The sequence below is a fragment of the Pantherophis guttatus genome, chromosome 1 (genome assembly GCF_059756535.1).
Source record: "Pantherophis guttatus breed Tessera chromosome 1, ASM5975653v1, whole genome shotgun sequence".
In the NCBI taxonomy this organism is placed as follows: Eukaryota; Metazoa; Chordata; class Lepidosauria; order Squamata; family Colubridae; genus Pantherophis; species Pantherophis guttatus.
The window spans coordinates 115,922,712-115,942,371 of record NC_142063.1 but is presented as its reverse complement, the minus strand read 5'-3'; the positions used below and the strand labels follow the sequence as shown (position 1 = coordinate 115,942,371).

The window sequence follows — 19,660 nt, the reverse complement described above, 5'->3', positions numbered from 1 at the left end:
TCCCTCCCTCCCTCTTTCTTTCTTTCTTTCTTTCTTTCTTTCTTTCTTTCTTTCTTTCTTTCTTTCTTTCTTTCTTTCTTTCTTTCTTTCTTCTTTCTTTCTTTCTTTCTTTCTTTCTTTTTCTTTCTTTCTTCTTCTTCTTTCTTTTTCTTCCTCCCTCCCTCCCTTTCTTTTCAATTTAACTTTTTTATTAGTTTATCGAAGTATAAAATAGAAAGAAAAAGAAACATTTTACAAGAGAGGAAGGGATAAAGAGTGGGTATAGTGTAACAGGAGGGAAAAAAAAGAAAAGGACACCAACTTCTGACTCTCTTTGGCACAGTCAAAAGTATCAACAATACAACCATAACATTTTGCTTTTACACAACAGTATGTACAAGCCATTTCTATAACAATAAGCCTGTCTAATTTACAAAAACAGAATCAAAGTTTTTTTTTCTCATTGCAAACACAAAATCCAGAAGTAATTTCAAACTGGAGACAAAATTAAATACAACCTCTTATTTGGATAAAAGAATCATTTAAAACCATCTCAGCTTCTCCTTGCTGTGGGGAATAATATATCATTCATTCTCATATTTTTCAAATCTAGTCCATAATATTTTACCAACTTTAGAATATTATTCAGCATTACATAAAGAACCGGCAGCCTGCATATACATAACTATTCATTTCATACATACAAAACTGACTTAAAGTGTTCTAACAGTACATATATTACATTTTTAAAAAATCCATCCTAATTAATTAAATCAGATTTAAGTCACTCCCTCCAGTTTATCTTCATAGAATAGAGTCTTTTTCTTCTCAGGAGAATCTATCAAGTCTCCTTTCCTAAGAAGGAAGATTATAAATATAAATGTACAATTATGAAATGATAGATTGGGTAAAATGGGAAAGAAATTGAAAAGAAAGTACATATTATTAGAAAATTGGAGTTGCTTGAATACCAAATAAGGAAAATATTGCACAACAAAGGAAAAAGAAAGGAAAGAGGAGTAGAGGGATAGAGGAGGAGAGGGGGAAAGAGGAATGGAAGAAAGGGGAAGGAGAGGAAGAAAGGATAGGAGACAAGAGCAGGAGAGAAGGTGAGAAAGGGGGGAAAGAGGGGAGGAGTGGGGGAGAGGAAGAGGAAGTAGGGGAGGAGAGGAGAGGAGGAGGAAGAAAGTAGAAGAGGAGAGGAGGGAGGGAGGGGAAAGAAAGAAGAAGGAGAAGAAGGTTTGTTGTGAAAAGAGGGAAAAGAGAGGGTAGAAGAGCATTTTAAATGTAATTAAAATGTCTTATTTTTATGCTTTCATTAGAAAAAAATATGTATATATATGATCAATTACGGATAAGAGAATGTACATTTACAATATGTGTATAAGAAATAATTTTTTTTTTCAAAAAAAGTCTCCTTTCCTGAAGAAGTTCTCAGATTTATTTATATCCATTTAAATAAGAAGTCCAAAAGTGTTCTGTTAGATGTTGTAAATTGGTCTGAAGCATAACTTTCCTGATTAAATTTTCCTTCACTGAAATAGCTATCATATCTTTTTTTCTCGAAGAATTCTCAGCCTTGTTAACAAGGCTGAGAATTCCTCCTCCTTCTTTCTGATTACATTACAAAGGTTCCTTCTATCCCTTATTCAATCAGTTTTACATTCAGCAAATCAAGGAATCATCATTCCACTTCCCCCGCCCCCCCCCCATATTCAGTAATATGTTCCAAAAAAGATTTCAAAATCTTTATTGTCATTGTACATCATGTATACAACGAAATTGGTTTAGCCTCTACTGGTGCAGTCCATACAAGAATACAAGACAACACGAATAATATAAAGAATAATCCTTATACAAGTACTCTGTTTCCCCCCAAATAAGACATCCCCTGATAATAAGCCCAATCGGGCTTTTGAGCTCATGGCAATAAGGCCAAGCACTTATTTCAGGAAAATATAAGACAGGGTCTTATTTTTAGGAAAACACGGTAGTTAGGAAAAAAACCTAGTCATACGTTTCCATATGTACGTCATATTCTGTGCAACATGTATATTACTCTGGTGTATGATCTTATATCATAGTATATACATATTACACACTATACTGGCACCAGTGAAATTCATCATATTAATTTATTTGTGGTACGATATTGTGTTCTACCCATGGGTAGAAGCTGTTTTTAACCTGTTTGTCTGGCTATATTTCTGTGTCTTCTGCCCAATGGTAAAAGTGAAAAGAGACACTGGCCAGGATGTGAATCATCCTTAAGTATCTTCCCAGTTGATACTTGAAGTAGGCTTCCCTGATCCAGAAATGTTCGATCATATTCACTCCCATCTTCAACCTATACTTTCTTGGGAAAGTGATGACAACTCAATTTCAACTTTGAGAAAATTAATTATTTTGAAATCCAGTCATTGAATAAAAACAGTGTCAGTCACTTTAGTGGATGAAGTTTGTCAGGATAGGAATGAAAAAAGAGGTCCTCCTGGTTCTTTTGGTTGTCCCAGGGTTGAATATTCTCCTCCATGCATTTTCTCGCCATGCTATATAAAACCATTGGAGGGGGGCATCTGTTGTGTAGGATGAGATTCATTTGTTTATTTTATTTGAATGCTGCCCATTGGCTCTGATGACATTCAGGTATGCATTACTAAAGTGAAAATGACTTAACCAATGTCTATCAGATAGAAAAGAAAGCCCAATTAAATAACCCAAGTCATTCATCAGTAAACATACAGAAACATTGTTTCCCCCCAAAGGACTTGGGGCATGAGTTAGGGGTCATCATAGAAACTGTGGTTATGGTTTATGTGGCAGTCATGACCTCTTTGGCCCAGTATGGTCAGGACTGATCATTCATGCTTTAAGCATCACTTGGATGTAATGTAATTTAAGTTGGGTAGGCTTTGGAGAGCACCTGGAAACCACAGCTGGTTTAGAATGCAGCTGCAAGATTAATGGTGAGCCAATCCTGCCATGGCAGGATCACATCTTTCCTGAAACCACCGCATTAGATCCCACTAGTCTTCAAGACCCAACTTAAAGTACTGGTAATGACATATAAGGTCCTATGAGACAGCACTATGTTACATTCAGTTCTACTTGCAGCTATTGAATCCGCCTCTTCACAGAAAAAAAAATCTTAAGAAAACCTGTTAAGAATCACCCTCCCCACCCTGAATTGAGGAGGGGGCATGAATGAAATGATAGGCTTCCTCTGTGGCAATGCCTACACCTTGGAATTCTTAAACCACAAAGATCTGTAAAGCTCCATCTATAATAATATTAAGAAAACAAATGAGAGAGTTTGGGAGCTATAGCATGGGTGCATAGGGCACCTTTTGGAAACTTCACATCCCATGGTTTGTGTCTGTGTTTTTATTGAGCCTCAATATACTTTTAATTGGTTTCTGTTTTAATGTAATTATTTTTGGGTTTTTTGTCACTCCAGGTTTCTTGGCTAGATGCCTGGCCATATAAATTGGATGGATAACTGAATGAATGAATGAATGCTACCATTTAAAGACATTTTTATTACTCTGTGCTTTCAACCCTAGCTTGATTTTATAGATTTTATAGACATCCATCTTAGGAGAGGGTTGATTTATTATTACTGTTGTTTTTTTTTAATGGCTCATTTCTATTGTTGATTTTTTAAATTTTAATCTGTTGCCCTTTACCTAGTGCATGGTTGGTTGAGTGGGGAAAGATATAAAAAGCTGCAATATACATACATACATACATACATATATATATATATATATATATATATATATATATATATATATATATATATATATATATATATATATATATATATATATATAAAGTTAAAATCTCGGGTGTTTTCCCGCATCATTAAAAGTCTGTTAGTTAAAATGCTTAAAATTCTGGCTAAAATCTCAGCTTAAAATCCTCCAAAATCCCAACGAAACACTTTGTAAAGTCTTTTAAAACTCTAGCTAAAATCCTAACCAACACTTTAAAAGTTTTCTTTTTGGCAACGTTTCGACAAGTTCTCTAACTCTCTAAAGACAGAGTTGCAGGCTAACCAGCATACATCAGCAACAGTGAACATAGAAACACAGAAAATTTACGGGACCGCCTACTACCACAAACAGCCTCCCACCGGACGGTACGCTCTCATAGCTCCTCCGGGTGCCATCAGCCAAACAATGTCGATTGGCGGCCCCCAGGGGGAGAGCCTTCTCTGTGGGGGCACCCACTATCTGGAACGAGCTCCCCCCAGAGATACGGAGGATCCCGGATCTGCGCACTTTCTGCCGTGCTCTTAAGACCCTCCTATTCCAGCAAGCCGGCCTGGCCTAATTTTCTCCCCTGTTTTAAAATTCTTTTAAATCGAAATTTTAATCTGTTTTAAATTATTGGGATTTTTAATTGCCTTGGGCTAAATTATTTAATCTGATTTTAATTATGTCTCTAACTTTTGTATCTATGTATTTTATTTTGTGCCTGTTCACCGCCCTGAGTCCTTCAGGAGTAGGGCGGTATATAAATTTAATAAAAACAAACAAACAAAAAACAACAACAACAAAAAAAAAACAAAGCGACAACTCCGACCTTGCAGCCTACCCAAAGCTTCTAAACTGAAAGTAGGGGCCCGATGACGACAAGTTAGAGAGCTTGTCGAAACGTTGCCAAAAAGATAACTTTTAAAGTGTTGGCTAGGATTTTAGCTAGAGTTTTAAAAGACCTTACAAAGTGTTTTGTTGGGATTTTGGAGGATTTTAAACTGGGATTTTAGCCAGGATTTTAAGCATTTTAACTAACAGACTTTTAATGATGCGGGAAAACACCCGAGATTTTAACTTTTTACATACACATACCCGTGAAAACTTGAGAAGACAGATATATAATATAATACACACACACACACACACACACACACACACGTCATATTATAAAAAACAATTTCTTAATTTTCATTCTTCTCCAGGCTCCTTTAACTTCTTTGTTTCTTAAAACATAGATAAGGGGGTTCAGCATGGGGATCACAACAGCGTAAAACACAGAAATTACTTTGTCATAATTCAGAGAATGAGAAGAGCTTGGTTGCACATACATGAAGAAGAGGGTGCCATAGAAAATCACAATAGCAGTCAGGTGGGAGGCACAGGTAGAGAAGGCTTTGTGTCTTCCACTAGTAGAACGTTTTCTAAAGATGGCATTCAGAATATAGACATAGGAGATGATGACTGTGAAGAGGGACCCACTTAAATTGATAGTACTCAATGCAAAAAGCTGGATTTCTTTTGGCTGAGTGTTAGAGCAGGATAAAGCTAGAAGCGGTGGGTCATTACAGTAAAAGTGATTAATTAAATTTGGACCACAGAAGGATAACTGGAATGTTAATGCTGTCTGGATAATCGAGTTCACAAATCCATAGCTATAGACACCAACTACCAAGGAAACACAGCACTTTTTGGACATAATTCTGGAATAAAGCAATGGATGGCAAATGGCCACATATCGATCATAGGCCATGACTGATAGCAAAAACAATTCAGTGGTCACCAATGCAACAAACATAAAAAATTGTATAAGACATCCAGTCCATGAAATGGTTTTCTTGTCAGCTAAAAAATCTGCTATTGCCTTGGGGGTAACAGTTGAAGAATAGCTGGCATCCAGGAAGGCCAAATGGCTGAGGAAGAAGTACATTGGCGTATGTAGCTGGGAATCCACCTTGATCAACAGGATCATCCCAAGATTTGCACTCAATGTGATGATATAAATCATCAAGAATATATTAAAGAGAACAACTTGTAATTCTAGATGATCTGTGAATCCTGAAAAGATGAATTCAGTCACCTGAGTTTGATTTTGTCCAATCATGTAGTCCTCTCCTTTTTTTTTTCCCTGCCAAGGGTTTGAAGAAAGGAAGAAGAAATCAAGATTACTATATTGTTGTTCATTAACTTTTGATGTTTACTGGATTATTTTAAAATAAATATTAAATGTTTGTTGATCTGAAAAGTGGACCCTGCACCTGTGGGAATAACATTAGGAAGATGATGATTTAAATATGCTTCACCAAAGTTTATAATTCAAGCTCACTCACTTTATTATTGAACTTGAGAGTCAGTTTGGTCTAGTGTTTAAGGCACCAATCTAGAAACCAGGAGACTGCGAGTTCTAGTTCCGCCTTAGCCATGAAAGCCAGCTGGATGACTTTGGGCCAGTCACTCTCTCTCAGCCCAACTCACCTCACAGTGTTGTTGTGGGAAAAAGATGAAGATGAAGGTGTGTTGGATATGTTTGCTGCTTTGAGTTATTTGTAAAAATAATAAAGACACTATATAAAAAAACCCCAAAGAAATAATACAATTTCTCTAAATCAAATAAAATGCTTTTCACATATTCATATTCTTTTCAATTGAAAACTGAAAAGAAAACTTTTGTCTGGAACAATCTTGTCCCAGTGTAGTCATACTGCCCTTCCCAAATCTTGTTCATTATCCTTTCTCGTCATCCTTTCAATAAGACTTCTGTTAACACTTTCCCAGGGATATTTAATAAACTTGTCTACAGTACTTGCATCCAATTCTTTTTATCTTTCCTTTGTATAAGGAATAATAATTATTTCAATTTTCATTCAGAGACACAGCTCCCACATATGTTAATTAAGTCTTATAGTCATTTTGGAAACAATTGACACCCATATTTTAACAATTTTTTAATTATACCATTTACATTGACTGTTGGTAGAACAAATATTAGAATTGGCAGTGAAAATATTGGTGAATAGCTTCTGCCTTTTAGGATCAACCATCAACAGTAAACTAACAGTCTAGAATTAAAATGCACATGGTAGGGCATCCTGAAGGCTTTGGAAAAGTAAATGCCTGTAATATAATACCTACCTATATACCTACAAAATACTACAAGCCATATTATACTCTGTGACATTGTATGGAATGAAAGTTGGACTTTGAAGAAGCAGGATAAGAAGAATATTTGATGCTTTAATTTTGGTATTGGAAACCTGAGAATGCCATGGACAGCCAACCCCCCCCCCCCCCAAAACAAACGGATCAACAAATTAACCAAGAATTCTCATGTAAGGCACAAATGATCAGTCTCAAATGATTGTACTCTGGATACAACCTTATGCAAAGACCTAGTTGTGTTGAGAAGGTTCTAATGCTGGGAAAGATTGAAGGAAAGCCAGAAGGTCTTCTTTACCTTGACATTGATTGCTGTCCTCCAGGACCCAAATATTTTTTACAAACTCACCAGTGGAACAATAAGCAGGCAGGTTTTGTTTTTTTTCCAAATGTTCTGATGGAAGAAAGGGTAGACAAATGAACTGACTGCTGTTTAAAAAAATTAAAAGGTGAAATTGACAAGGCTGTGCTCTTTCCAGGACTATGTGCAACTAAAATGTACAAAAAAGCCATCACTAAATGTTAATTTTAGCTTTTGCAAACATTAATTATTAAAGTATAATTTAAAAATTCCTGCATTATTGCATCCTCTTTTTTTTTTTTTACTTTCTACTTTCTGATCATTTGAGCACTACCCATATATATGTTTCTGAAGCTGGAGTAAATTGATTTCATCTTTAACCAGCTACCAATTGAGCAAATCAATGGTAGAAAGCGGCAACAGTAAATATATATATATTTAAAAAATGCTCTTGAATTAAGAGCCTACCTGATTAGTCCAATGTACCCTTGAAGCACAGTTGTTATCAATAATTTATATAGGAAACCCCATAATTATATACAGTATTTCAGTTGGCTTAATGATTTTCTCCCTTGAGAAAATTAAGCATGTTTACTAACAAGCAGCGACTGGAGGAAAAATGGAAACAGCCAGACATCATTTTCCTACAAAGCTGAGTCTCTGATGAGGTTCTCCTGTGTCTGACTTCTTTTTGAAAGATCTCTGCCTAGCTCAGCAAAACAGCAGCTGCCTACATTTTGGCTGCACATTTGTGTGTAGAATGCAAACACTGCCAGAAATAACTGGTCTCATGAAATACTATTCTGTACAAAAAAAAACCCCTCTCCCTGAACACAGAAAATTGAATAACAGCAGATACTTTTAAAGCTTGTTTTGATCCTATTGTGCTAGAGCTGTATTTACAAGGCAGGAGTTTCTGAGATGCCATGTTCAGAAGCAAACATTGTTCTTTGTTCTCTTTTCTCATGTTATTTGCTTATGTTGACAACAGCCTTTACTGGGATCTAGTTCAAGGAATGAATCTCTCTGAACATGAAAATGTTACCTTTGATTCTCTTAGGAACCATAGAAGGGTAGCTTCCTAGTTAATGAAGAAGGGCAGATAAAGTACAGGAAAATGGACAACAGCTGAAAGAAGCAAAAGATTAAATCTTTTGGAGAAGACCAAATCCTATACAGCAGTCTTGTCCAATCCATGGCCTCCAGGCCTGGATAGCTAGTAATGTGGCCCCACAACTTTTAACATTATTATGTGCTTTTTAGTGATTTTTTAAAGTGATACTATATTATATATTTTATATGTGGACCAAGATCTTCACTCCTCACTTAGTGAGGTCCAGGCAAGCCAAAAGGTTGGACACTCATGCTAGGTAGTATCCTTAATTTCTCTTACTAAGAGCTGGAACTATTGAGTGGTGTGGAGATAATCTTGAAAAAGGAATGCAAAAGTCTGCTCCAAAGCACTGTGACTTGAAAGTCCGTGATTACTCTATTCCAGGTGATTAGGACAGAGTTTTATCTATTATGTGTCTCCTTTTCTCCTTGCTTTTTGCCTTTTGCCATCCTGGCATGTTAGAAAACTGGGAGTTGCAATCATTTCTTCAGCCAGCATGTCTGATTACAGAATGGGAAAGCATCACAAAACTTCCAGGGTTTGCTTGGATCCTTCCATAGAGATTGGATTTCATCTCCTCTGGTTATATAATCCCGTTGCTTCCCATTTGAAGTATAGACAAATCCAATGCATATCCCTACAGTGGAATCATTGCATTAAGTCTGTCTCTCTTTCTTTCTGGTTGCTGTGTCTTTTTATGGTCACTGCAAACTGAAGACCGGCAGAATATTTCTGAATCTGGAATTAGCACAACAATGCAGCTGATTTACAAAAGTATGCTGATTCTTCAGCGCAGAAAAGCATAAATGGATTTGTGGAAACATCTCTTCTTTCTATTCTTTTATTTCTGATAATTCCGCTGTAATTGCAGTTACCACTGTACTAAAATGAAGAGTTTTTTTGGATAGAAGTAGTATAAAGGTAAAGGTAAAGGTTCCCCTTGCACATATGTGCTAGTCGTTCCCAACTCTAGGGGGCGATGCTCATCTCCGTTTTAAAGCTGAAGAGCCAGCGCTATCCGAAGACATCTCCATGGTCATGTGGCCGGCATGACTAAATGCCAAAGACGCACAGAATGCTGTTACCGTCCCACCAAGGTGGTCCCTATTTTTCTACTTGCATTTTTTACTTGCTTTCAAACTGCTAGGTTGGCAGAAGCTGGGACAACTAACAGGAGCTCACCCCATTATGCGGCACCAGGGATTTGAACTGCTGAACTGCCGACCTTTCGATCAACAAGCTCAGCATCTTAGTCACTGAGCCACTGTGTCCCTGTTGAAGTAGTATAATGCACTCCAATTCATATTCGGGGGAAGATGGGGAGAAGACAAATAAAATTATTATTTATACTTTTTTGCTGCCACCTCATAAGGATTTAATTGGGATCCATATGTTAAACTTGGATCTTATACTCATTTAAGATCCGCATGCTGTTGGGCATCTTATCTGTTCTTTTCTTGGAACGTCAGTACTTTAGATGTACATGTGCATATAGATGAATGGGTGTGTGTGTATGCATGAACATTATATACTGCCCCATTTTTTAATTTGAAAGCCAAGTCAACCATGAACAAATATTGTATAAAGAAGATAGCATAGGATATGATGAATTGTTTCTTTTTAAAGTGATGCATACACAGTACAGTACAATTCCTCTCTGTTTAATTAGAGTAAATTGGCAGTTTTAATCTTTTTTAAATATTTCTTTATTATATACCAGCCATCTCCTTCTCTCCCACTATTTTTCTCTGTGTATCTTTTTCTCAACTACACCCCCTCCTCTTCTCTCTCTGTTTCTGTATGTGTATATGTAACTTTCAGAGGTGGGTTTCAGCAGTTTCTGACCAGTTCTGGAGAACAGGTAGCAGAAATTTTGAGTAATTCGGAAAACTGGTAAATACGATCTCTGACTGGTTCTGCCCCCATCTATTCTCTTCCTCCAGAGTGCCAGCTGATCGGGAGGAAATGGGGATTTTGCAATAACCTTCCCCGGGATTGGGGAGGGAATGGAGATTTTACAGTATCCTTCCCCTGCCATGCCCACCAAGCTATGCCACGCCCACCAAGCCACACTCACAGAACCAATACTAAAAAATTTGGAAACCCACCACTGGCAACTTTGAGTCAGTGTTGACTCTTGGCAATTGTCTGGGCAACTGCAGCTTTCTTAACAGAATTTCAGAAATGGTTTGGCATTGCCTCCTTCCTCGGGCTAAGACAGAGGGAGAGACTGGTCCAGAGTCACCCAGCTGGCTTTGTGCCTAAAACAGAACTAAAACTCACAGTCTCTTGGTTTCCAGTCTAGTGTCTTAACCACTACACCAAACTGGTTTCTTGTAAGGAAGTGGCAGTTTATTTATTCACATTCAAATAAAATAATATAATAGCATAATCTGTCATCCCAAACACAATTCAAAGCCAGCTTTCATAATAAGCAGTCATACATGACAGCCATGGTAGATAAATAGAAGGGCACCTCCTGTTTTTGGAGAAAAAGCAATAAGAGATGAACCTGTAAAATAGCAATAAATCTCAAAAACATCATGTATTCCTCCTCTGTATCATGCTATAAGGAATACATTTATTAAGAAATAGCAAAGGATTTAAATAACTTATTTAGAAAGGCTCACATTCTATATGCACATAGCAGAAATAATTATGTTGAACAGAAAGAATGACAAATTGTATATGGAATATAAATTATAGTTAATCCTCGATTTATGACACCAATTGAGCCCAAAATTTATGTTGCTAAGCGAGACATTTGTTAAGTGAATTTTGCCTTCTGACATCTTTTTGTTTGCAGTCTGCGTTAAGAACTTGTCTCTTTTAAATATTCTTTAAGATTTGAAAATTACATACTTTAAAGGTCATTATTCACAATATGTAAGTCTACTTATAACCCCAAGCATATATGACTATTTTTGTTTTTGTTATATATATAATAATGCCAATGATGATTTGGGTCAAGTCATAGTCTTCTGAGTTTGATCATTCTTGAATCAGAAATCTTATACAATATTTAGCGAAACCAGCTAATTACAGTAGCAGTTACCAAGAACGATGTTAATTTAATCTAAAGAAATTTCATCCTGATTACAAATAAAACAATTTAATTTATTTTTCTTCAGAGTCTCTGCATCTCAATTGTACAGATTAATTGTAAGCTTTCCATTCCGTTCCATTCGCTTTACAGTTTGCCTTTCCTTAATTTCAGAGATTGGAATATTAATAGTTGGTAAGAAGAGGCAACAGTTAGAAAAGGTTAAGTCAGCCATATAAGTGGCTGAAGGGGGAGGTTCCATGCAGTATTTGATATGTCACAGAGCTATTGAAATGCAAAGCTGTTCATTCACAAGTAGCTATGTGAACAAGCAGAAGCCATTGAAATTAACAGGTTATAAAGGCTTGTTCCATTTTCTCAACATTCATGTACCTGAATGAACTTGCTTTCTGTAAATTCCAGCTCTATCACAAAACATTTGAATGAAGATCATGGGGACTTCTTTCTTGATTGTGGCTTAGCAGCTGCAGCAAGCACAGGTTCTTAGTTATGGCCACTTCATCACTTCATGTTTCTCAAACCAATAGCAAGTCAAAGGCCTCCCTATCCATTTCACTAGGACTAAAGATGTTGGTTTCTTTTCTGGATTTCTTGATGCAGGATGTCTTTTAATTCTCTCAGTGCCTCTTATGTTAGACTTTTTATTTTGTGATGCAACAGGGGTTTCTGAGCTCTGGGAAATTTGCATAGAAGGTGGGTTGTTAAGGAAATTTTTCACAGCTAATCACAGAATGAAACAATTGAGGCCATATTGCCATAGAATAGAATAGAATAGAATAGAATAGAATAGAATAGAATAGAATAGAATAGAATAGAATAGAATAGAATAGAATAGAATAGAATAGAATAGAATAGAATTCTTTATTGGCCAAGTGAGATTGGACACACAAGGAATTTGTCTTGGTGCATACACTCTCGGAGTACATGAAAGAAAAGATATATACACTGAGAGCATATGCACCAAGACAAATTCCTTGTTGGCCAACCAATACTTGTTATGAAGAATGAGTAAATTGCATTTGAAATTGACAGTTTTTCACACTAGAAAGTTTTCTTGCAGCTTATTTTTCTCACTAATATTTGGCCCATGTGCCCACTATTGGACATATCAAGACCAAGCATTGTTTGCAAGGCATCTCACAATAAAAAAACATTTCTTCCCCATCACCTTTTTAAAGGCTTCCTTCACTTCTTTGTTTCTCAGGCTATAGATAAGGGGGTTCAGCATGGGGATAACAACAGCATAAAAAACTGACACCACCTTGTCATAACTGAGGGCGTGAGTGGAGCTTGGTTTCAGGTACATGAAGAAGAGGGTGCCATAGAATATGATGACAGCAGTCAGGTGGGAGGCACAGGTGGAGAAAGCTCTGTGTCTTCTCCCAGAAGAGTGTTTTCCAAAGATGGTGCACAGAATGTAGACATAAGAGACAACGATTGTCAAGAGAGAACTACTTAAATTGATACCAGACAAGACTAAAAGCTGGATTTCTTTAGGACGCGTGTCAGAGCAGGACAAGGCTAACAGTGGAGGGTCATTGCAGTAGAAATGATCGATCACATTTGAGGAACAGAAAGAGAGTGTAAAAGTTAATGCTGTTTGAATCACTGAGCTCACAAAGCCATAGAAATACACACTGGTCACTAATAAGGTGCACAACTTCTTCGACATAACAACAGAATAAAGCAGTGGGTTACAGATGGCTACATACCGGTCATAAGCCATGACGGACAGTAAGAACAATTCCGTCATCACCAAACCATCAAACATGTAAAATTGAATAGCACATCCAGTCAAGGAAATGCTTTTCTTTTTGGCAAAAAAACCTGCCATTGCTTTAGGAGTAACTGTGGAAGAATAGCCGGCATCCAGGAAAGACAAATGGCTGAGAAAGAAGTACATTGGAGTATTCAGCTGGGGATCAGTTTTGATCAATAGGATCATCCCTAGATTTGCACTCAATGTGATAGTGTAAATAATCAAGAACAGGGCAAACAGAACTACTTGCAATTGTGGATAATCCGTGAGTCCTGAGAAGATGAACTGTGTTACTTGGCTTCTATTTTTCTCGTTCATTTATAGTGTTTTTTTAATTTTAAAAAACCTATCAGAGAAAGAAAGGAAAGAGAACAACCCAAAACAAACTGGAAAAAAGAAGATAAAATTATAGTTATTTATTTATTTTTTATTAAATTATGGTATTCACAGAAATGATCATAAATGCAATAAATTGAAACAGATCAAATTCTAAATTCTACTTTATATTTTGAAAACATTTACATTTACATTCAGGATTGTGCACGTTTGGTAATTCTGAAATGATCCAATAATCCACTTATTTTTGTTGTCCATGGTACATCCTAGGATCACTGGAATTTTAGAGCTAAAATGCATGGCCGTGTGCATATGAAAAAAAATGTACCACTGATTTCTTTGAGAATGAAATGTGATTCACCAGCATTGCATGCTCTCTATTAATCTTTATCATTGATCAGTTGAAAATTTATACCGAACTGAATACAGTACTCTTGAGCAAAATTCATTGAAAAAAAAGAACATGTATTTTAGTAAAGTATTGTAGCAATTAGAAAGAAAAGGAATCAGGAACAATGCTGCTGTGGTAAACACATCTTCGCTATCTTCCCCTTGCTCCAGAGTTTGTAAATGTAAAAGTACACAAGGTACCATCAGTTTTATGACTATTATGGTTAATGTTAGATTACCCTGGCTCTACCCTTTTCTATTCCAAAAGCTTGCTTTATACTAAAATCATTAAACATATGTTCTGTCTTCAGCTATTGTAATTCTGTTAAATAAAATTCCTAATTTGGGAAAAGGAAGGAAGTAAACAGTGCAGATGTGTTGCTTCTTACAAGTTAGAATAGTAATTATTTCATTTTCCACCAATCACTGGCTGATACACATATCTTAGTGAGACTTACCTGTTTTAAGCAGTGCAATCTCTAGCTGAAATGATGTAGTGGAATAATGCACAGCACAATAATATACTGCAATTACATCTCATGGGTGTGATCTTTGGAATCCTCAAGACTGATGAAACTCAGCAGTTAAACTACACTGGGTACCAGGTCATTTTTCTCTGCTCCCTTGGAATTTTCTATTAGTCCTTGTTGCTGTCAAATGAGTCCCAGAACTTGATAGATGCTTCCTTGGTAGAAAAATAACTATTGGAGGTGACAATTTAAGTAAGTGGTACTATGTGTATTTAATTTTTTTTCACCCTCTCTGTTGTTCCATTGGGAGTCTCTCACCAAATTAGTACTCCAACTTTAGGATGCCAAAAACATCGAGCATCCTTTTATTCAGAAATTAAATTATTACAGCTTCCCTATGTGAGATTTTAAACACAATCATTATCTATCTTTTCAGTAAAGCCAATTGTATTTCTATATGCTAATATTTTCAGTTCTTCTAAAAAGTTGAAAGTATTGTTTTTATCTGTCTCAATAGATAGAGAGGAGGAGCATCTTTTGATCCCTCCATTTATAAAATGTCTTATGGGTCCTTGAAAGAGTGGCTTTTGTGTTGCAGAGCCCGCCCTCTGGGACACCACACTTCATCTGATCTTGACATTGGCCCTGATCCTGTGGCTCTTTCCTAAAGACATGGATATGCTCCAGAGCCTACAAGTTATAAACTTTGCAGACTTTAACAATCGCAAATGAATGAATCAATGAGTAAATATATCTTAAAGAGCAATTAAGAGAGCCAGTTTGGCATAGTGGTTAAGTCACCAGTCTAGAAACCAGGAGTCCATGAGTTCTAGTCCCATGTCAGACACAAAGCCAGCTTGATGACCTTGGACTGGCCTCTCTCTCTCTCTCAGCCCAAGGGAGAATGCATGGCAAGCCACTTCTGGAAAACCTTGCCAAGAAAACTGCAGGTATTATCTAGGTGGTTGCCAGAAGTCAAACCCTCCCATCATCAATGAAAACATTTTGGTTTTCAGAAATTAAAGCATTAAAAAAGCTCAGAGGTTTGTTCCAAAGAGGAATAAATTCTTAACTGAAAAAGGACAAAATGGATGACTAAAGCTGATTTTCTTTCAGAAATAATTGCATCTGATGAATACCTCCCCTATTCTAAAGTGAATGATATGTGTGATCAAGATATTTTGGAGCACGAGGGCTAACCTTTAGATAATCTATGTGAGACCTTATTTTATGATGCATCAGTTTTTCCCAGATCCATAAAATTCTGTTCTGTGCCATATCCCCATCCCGTAGAGTATTGAGTGGCATTGCATTATTGCGGTCAACATATATACCTCAAGAGTACAAACTGGGGAAGACTGATCAACTATGTTAATATGTGGAGAGGAAGGGTTCTTTTATTCAAAGCATAGAGAAAATTTCATCTAATTTTTAAATCTGTAATACTTTTTTTTCTACAGTTAGCTCTTTCTTTTAAAAATTGCCATAATATATTACTGCTCTGTAACTCCTGTTAAAAAAAAGAAAGAAAGATACAAGACAAGATCTGGAATGGGCAGCAGGATATAGTTGAAACAGAAACTCAGTGAAGACTTCCCTAAGAAAACCCCCAAGGTCTTCATTCCATTGTAGAAAGTGGTTACAACCGATTCAGTTTATTTCAGGGTAACATCAATCATTGGTGGAAAGATAAACCGGTTAGCTGATTGTGACTTTTCTAATGGCTTCTTTCACCTCCTTATTTCTCAAGCTATAGATTAGGGGATTCAACATGGGTATGATTAATGTGTAAATTATGGAAATTACCATATCAGTATCCTGTCCAGATTTAAGGTTGGGATGGATATGTGTAAAGGTCCCGGTACCATAAAGTAAAGCCACTGATGTTAGGTGAGAAGCACAGGTGGAGAAAGCTTTACGTTTTCCCTCCATCGAGTTGATCTTCAGGATGGCAGATAAAATGCAAAGATATGAAATAATAATGACTGAAATAGAGGTCATTGCAACTATTCCTGATGCAAAGACAGACAGAGATTCTGAAAGGTGGGATTCAGAGCAGGAAAGCTGAAGAAGTTTAGGGATGTCACAGAAGAAATGTTTGAGGATATTACATCTACAGTAGGATAATCTGAATATACACGCTGTCTGTAGCACTGCATTTGCAACACCAGCTGCATATGATCCTGCAACCAGACAGTTGCATACTTCTTGGGACATAAAAACAGGATACAAGAGAGGGTTGCAAATAGCCATATATCGGTCAATTGCCATCACAGCCAAAAGAAAGCACTCAGTAGTCACAAAAGCACTGAACAAACAGAGCTGAACAACACATCCTGCATAAGAGATGCTTTTATGATCTACCAAGAAGTTCACTAGCATCTTGGGGGCAATCACTGAGACGTAGCAGAGGTCAGTGAAGGATAAATGGAGGAGGAAAAAGTACATGGGAGTGTGAAAGTGGGAGTCAATCCTGATCAGCACAATTAGGCCGAGGCTTCCAGTCACAGTGAAAAGATAGATGGCAAGAAACAAAACGAAGAGAACCATCTGCAGGTTGGGTTCATCAGTGAATCCTAGTAGGATGAATTCTGTTACCATTGTGTAGTTAGTCTGCTGATCCATCTTTATTGAATCAGGTCTCTGGAGAGAAAAATTAATAATCAAATCAAACAAAAATATAATTAAATATTTGTTGCATGATGATTACTTTTTTTTTTGCATTCATAGGTTTTGCTTGGTTGTGCTTTAGTAAAACATATGGACCAAGAAACCCTCGACCTGTTCCTGTACATAAAGGCTCCTTCGCTTGGTTTTCAATACTAACAATCCGTATCATAGAAGAGTAGTATTTCATCCAGCAGCGTCACACGCAGGCCACGGGTAAGGGAGCAAAGAAGGTACAGAAGGTAAAGCTTATTTCTAGAAAGTGGGAAAATACTGAAGAAAACCTTTATAAATTACAGATAATATGAACCTTTGGTTTGACATGGCATCCAGATCCAAATATTGAGCTTTTGTAGCTTCTGTGCTGGCTACATGTTAGGTAAACATTTTGCAATGAGAATTTCCAGAATATGGCAGGTGTACTTGGCTCCCAGTGTTTTCTAGTGAGAGAGGAGGGTAAGAACTCTTCTGCCTTGATGCCTTGATAAGGACCCCACTTCCAGAGATACAGCACATTTTCTCATTACTGTAATAGTCTCTCTGTGTGCTATGTGTTGCCTTGAGCACTTCATTACCGCATAGGTTTTTATTTTTATTTATTTATTTAATTTTTCAAATTTCTGTATTGCCCATCACACTTGCGTGACTCAAATAAAACAATGAAGTCATAGAAAAGCCACAATTAAAAATAAAGCTAAAAATAAAATTAAAAGAGAGTCAAAAAGGATGATTTCAAAGTTAAAAGGCAGACGGAGCCTCTTCAACTCACCAGTCACCTTCAGAATTGAATGACCTCCGCACAAAAAAGTTGGCAGAATCAGGTCTTAATGGTTTCCCAAAGGCTAGGAAAGTGGAGGCCTGCCTTGCCTTTGGGGACAAGATGTTCGATGTTCTACCACCAAGATCCTGAAAAATGCAAATCTGCAGAGGAGGGTGGAAAACAACCAAGCAAGCAAACCAGATCTGGATTCCAGTTACCACAGATAAGAGGTATCATGAAGCAGATCACACAAAGGTCAATGAAAGATTAAGATAAGATGGGAAGGAATGTGTGACAGATGCTGCTGATAAAAGGATAAAAGTTTTCCAAATCAGGCACACAACTGTAATTGATGGAGTATTCCTGCCTTCTCCAATCCCTGTGCATTCCTTGGACAGGATGTAACAAGCAAAGTGAGAATCAGTAAGCATGCATGTATACATGTATAATATGTGATGCTTAAACTAATGTAAAAATTTGTACTGTAATAGTCTCTCTGAGTGCTATGTGTTGCCTTGAGCACTTCATTACTGCATATGTTTTTATTTTTATTTATTTATTTAATTTTTCAAATTTCTGTATTGCCTATCACACGTGCGTGACTCTGTGCAGTTTCAAATAAAATAATAAAGTCATATAAAAGCCACAATAAAAATAAATCTAAAAACAAATTTAAAAGAGTCAAAAAGGATGATTTCAAAGTTAAAAGGCAGAAGGAGCCTCTTCAATCCACCAATCACCTTCAGAATTAAATGACCCCCCACAAAAAAGTTGGCAGAATCAGGTCTTGATGGTTTTCCAAAGGCTAGGAAAATGGAGGCCTGCCTTGCCTTTGGGGACAAGATGTTCGATGTTCTACCACCAAGATCCTGAACTCTTCTATCTCAATTGAAAGTGTGTGAATGTATCCACTCATAAATCCCACTTTCCCACTCAATACTTCATTGGTCAAGATGCAAAGTGAGGTGATTGAAAGAGGAAAGATTGACTAAATGGAGGAATAGAGGAGATTTCTTTTTTCATCCTGCCTCTTGGGAAAGGTCCAGTCTTCAGTAAGCAAATATCTCCAAGGTAAATAGTTGTCCTTGTTCATCACATTCATGAAACTATCCTCCTTTGTTCTGCAGAGTGCAATGTTATTGGCTGGGATCAAACATTGAACTTTATTTTAACCATGACTTAAATCTGATTGGGTTTATATTTAAATTAAGTCCAAAACAAATGCATTCCACTATGGCTTAATCTGGCATGAGGCAAATCATTCCCTGTTTTAGAATTTAGGACTAGAGGGGGAAATACATTTTTAGTCATATTAAATGAAAGAATGCTTTGTTGGAAGAAGGTAGGATGAAGTATTGTTTCTGGAAGCTCAACTAAAGAAGTTTATTGGATGAAAAAACATGTTTCTTTATTACTATCATTTTTTAGCTTCTGGTGGCTATCTTCTCACCAATACAGAATCCTAAACCAATTAAAGTTTAGTCAACACTGATTGTTTTATAGCCTTTATGCTGATTAAAAGCTGTTTTCCAATTACATTAGGTGCAAAAAAAATATGCACTTTTTCGCAGTGGCTGTTTTGCAATGTTATATCAGTGTTTTCTAAGTTCAGTTTTGACATAGTTTAAGAAGTTGTATCTTGGAGGATGAAAACTTAGTGCATTATTTCTGCTGTGAAGTCATTCATGGCACAAAATAGTAAGTTCATGTCATTTCTATGTTGTCATCATAGATAAATTTAGTATTAATGCCTTTCGCTGAAGAGAAGAAGGTTGTGTTCTGAAGGTTTCAGCTGATGGATTTTTCCATTCAATTAAAGCTGATAGATGAATGAGATGCTTTAAGAGAAGCATATTGTGGCAAGTGGCCATCCTTCTCTTTTTTCTCCTGAATATCTTCTTAAATC

At 36.6% G+C, this 19,660-nt stretch overlaps 3 protein-coding genes across 3 annotated transcripts; all 3 read right to left on the bottom strand.

Annotated features, from left to right (window-relative positions):
• Positions 1-4,899: 4,899 nt before the first annotated feature.
• On the bottom strand, positions 4,900-5,875 carry LOC117667165 (olfactory receptor 5M5-like). Its single transcript, XM_034420381.1, has one exon. The coding sequence runs from the start codon at positions 5,839-5,841 to the stop codon at positions 4,900-4,902; it is 942 nt and encodes a 313-aa protein (XP_034276272.1). The 5' UTR covers positions 5,842-5,875.
• Positions 5,876-12,480: 6,605 nt separating this feature from the next.
• LOC117667164 (olfactory receptor 5AR1-like) lies at positions 12,481-13,461 on the bottom strand. Its single transcript, XM_034420380.3, has one exon. It carries the CDS (start codon positions 13,447-13,449, stop codon positions 12,481-12,483), a length of 969 nt encoding a protein of 322 aa, XP_034276271.2. The 5' UTR covers positions 13,450-13,461.
• Positions 13,462-16,025: 2,564 nt separating this feature from the next.
• On the bottom strand, positions 16,026-16,952 carry LOC117667204 (olfactory receptor 5G9-like). The gene has a single exon (XM_034420417.2). The coding sequence runs from the start codon at positions 16,950-16,952 to the stop codon at positions 16,026-16,028; it is 927 nt and encodes a 308-aa protein (XP_034276308.2).
• Positions 16,953-19,660: the final 2,708 nt, after the last annotated feature.